This window comes from Eumetopias jubatus, unplaced genomic scaffold, assembly GCF_037043125.1.
Source record: "Eumetopias jubatus isolate StellerSeaLion01/CBP00866 unplaced genomic scaffold, mEumJub1_p1.0 scaffold_78, whole genome shotgun sequence".
Classification (NCBI taxonomy): domain Eukaryota; kingdom Metazoa; phylum Chordata; class Mammalia; order Carnivora; family Otariidae; genus Eumetopias; species Eumetopias jubatus.
This window is the reverse complement of record NW_028274884.1, coordinates 505,067-507,597: the sequence shown is the minus strand read 5'-3', so window position 1 is coordinate 507,597 and position 2,531 is coordinate 505,067. Positions and strand designations below refer to the sequence as shown.

The following is a 2,531-nucleotide window of genomic DNA, read 5'->3' as shown; positions in this document are numbered from 1 at the left end:
TCCACCCCCAGGCCGTCCTTGGAAGGCACGGGCTATAGATGGAGGGCCCTCTGAGGGAAACAGCCCGGGTCACTGGGTCGCCTGTACCAGAGTCACCCCGTTGCAGGAACATGTGCATTGAACACGGACAGGCTGGCTCCACAGAGTCCACGGAGGTGTCAGACCCGGCCGGTTCCGGTTGATTGCTCCTGAGTTGTTAGCACTGGAATCCTGCTCTCTTATGTAATAGCTTTGGGGACACCCTCGGTCTCAGACCCACAGTGACCTGCCAGCCCACAGTGACCACACAGAGGAGGAAGGGAGGCTCAGGGAGGGAGCACGTGGGACCTTTGCAGACAGGACCAGAGTCCTTGCAGCCCAGGGAAACTTAAGATCAGGAGAACGGGCCTCGCCCGGGAAGGAGGCCTGAACACTGTGCCCTGATTCTCTTCTGTGCACAGAGGGCCGTGACCCAGCCAAGCCCCCCAGATGTGCTACAGGGCCAGATGGGCCCAGAGTGGCTGAGCTCAGGGCTGGCATCAGCCCTTCCCACCTCCCCCAGGGCTTGTGTGATTGAGACAACTTTCTACTTCACAGCAAAATCAGGGAGAACTGTTTTCTGGAACCTGGCTGCCCTCCCCCGGGTGGCCTCCCCTCCCCCGGCCCACCTACTCTGCCCTGGTTGCCGGGCACCGGTTGACCTCAGAGGTGGAAGTCTCCACAGGGTTCTGAGTGGTCAGTTGTGGCCACAGGACACTGGCCCTCGGAGGCAGAGCTGTGGAGCCCGACGCAGCCATGGTGGGCCCCCCGTTGGCCCCCGGATCCCTTTGCCAGCTGGTGTTGGAGCACCTGTGGGGGGCGCTGCTGGTGATTTCTGGAAGTCGGCCCGTGTTGTTCTGGGCAGTGCTGGTATGGACTGTGCTGCTGGTTTTCCTAGTGAAGAGACGACTCACCCGAAGAAGCGCAAAGGCTTTGGGGCACAGGGGCTCTGCCCGCCACGAAGTGTGTGGAGCAGGCTGTGAGGAGAGTGGCCCTACCACACAAGCCGAGGCCGCCCTCAGGCCACCCGGGGTGGTGGCCAGTCCTCCCCCGAGAAAAGCCATGTGCTTGTCAGCATTGAGCACACACCTGAGCAGGTTGGTGCTTTGGGACACTGTCAACTTTCTGAAGAAGGCACCGAAGAGCCAGCCTCTCGACCTTCCCCAGGTCACCGGGGAAAAACCCATCCTCCGAACATCAGAGAAGGATGGAGAGCAACTTCTGAGGAAAAGAACGAAGGATTGGCGTGAAAACACTCCTTTTCCAGAAGGACCAGAACTGCTCAATCAAGAAGTTTCGAGATGGAGGCAGAAAGAGCAGGAGAAGGAGGGAGAAGAAAGGCTGGAGCCGTCGAAGGCACGCATGGAGCCGGTCCCAAAAGATCAGGCCAGCCAGTCCTCATGGAGGGCCGGACCCGGGCGGCAGGCCGTCCCCCAGCCTGACCTCCCTGCAGATCACGCCGGTGCCGGGACCTGGGGAGTCCAGCAAAAGAGGGCAGCAGGGAATGGCGATCGGCCCGCCCATCGGGCACCCGTGGATCTGAAGGGCGTCCCTGAGGGTGCTGGCTGCCCCGGGTCCCCTCCGAGTCCCGAAGGGGAACAGCAAGACAGAGCCAGACAACTGCGGGCAGAAAGGCGAGAGACCGCGGGGCTGACACGACAAATCCACAGCCTGCAAACCCAGGAGGCTTCTTTGCAGAAGGAAACTTCACAGCTGGACAGGGAGATTCAGCAGCTGAGGCTGAAACTTCAGAACCCCCTGGATGAAGAGGACCGATCCATCCTGCAACTTCACAGAAAAGTGTTTCAAGCGGAAGCTCAGTGCTTGGAAGTGAAGAAGAAACTGGCCGGCGTGTACAGAGAAATGAACTTCACGTGCCAGATGCGCAACCTCTACAAGAAGATGGCCCAAGACCTGGGCAAGGAGCTGGAGAGAACCACCTCCTACTACCGCAAGGTGGTCCTCTTCCATCAGGACGGAGCCACAAAAAGCTGGATGGAAGCTGCGTCCAGAGAGAGAGAGTTCCAGGAGCTAAGGAAAGAGAATGATCGCTTGAGGCAGATGCTAGCCGGTGCGGAGTCCAGCTGCCGGCCGGTCCCGAGGGACCCTCCGGGTCCGGCTGCTCCGCCCACAGCCCCCGCAGGCCGAGAAGGGTCGGGGGGGTCCCTGGGGTCATCGGGCCCCCAGGGGGGAGGGAAGGCCCACCGTGAGGGCCCCGGGCCCCAGGTCGCCTGCAGGGCTGACTGGGCTCAGGGCAGCTGGGCTCTAAGCCGCCACAGCCCGGCTCAGCATCTTCACAGAGCCCTGTGAAGAAGGTCTGACGGCTCTCTCTCCGGTGAAACGGCTACTACTTCGGAACTGACGCCACAGTGACTCTCCGCGGGAGAGCCGTGTGACCCCATCGCGGACTGTGCACATAGAGCTTCGTTCACATTGTCGTGACTACACAGCTTCCCGCCGGACGCCTTAGAACTCTAGGCTCTAGGTATGGTCTTCGGATTTAAATTATTGCC

General features: G+C 60.9%; 1 protein-coding gene across 1 annotated transcript; it reads left to right on the top strand.

The window, feature by feature from the left end:
- The first annotated feature begins 774 nt into the window (after positions 1-774).
- Positions 775-2,328, top strand: LOC148161738 (uncharacterized). Its single transcript, XM_088020602.1, has 2 exons — positions 775-1,564; positions 1,631-2,328. Exons 1-2 carry the CDS (start codon positions 775-777, stop codon positions 2,326-2,328), a joined length of 1,488 nt encoding a protein of 495 aa, XP_087876728.1.
- The last annotated feature ends 203 nt before the right edge of the window (positions 2,329-2,531 follow it).

Coding starts and splice junctions, on each gene's coding strand:
- LOC148161738 (XM_088020602.1), top strand. CDS start 775: ATGGTGGGCCCCCCGTTGGCCCCCGGATCCCTTTGCCAGCTGGTGTTG. Junction 1,565..1,630: donor GGCACCCGTGGATCTGAAGG/GCGTCCCTGAGG, acceptor AGCAAGACAGAG/CCAGACAACTGCGGGCAGAA.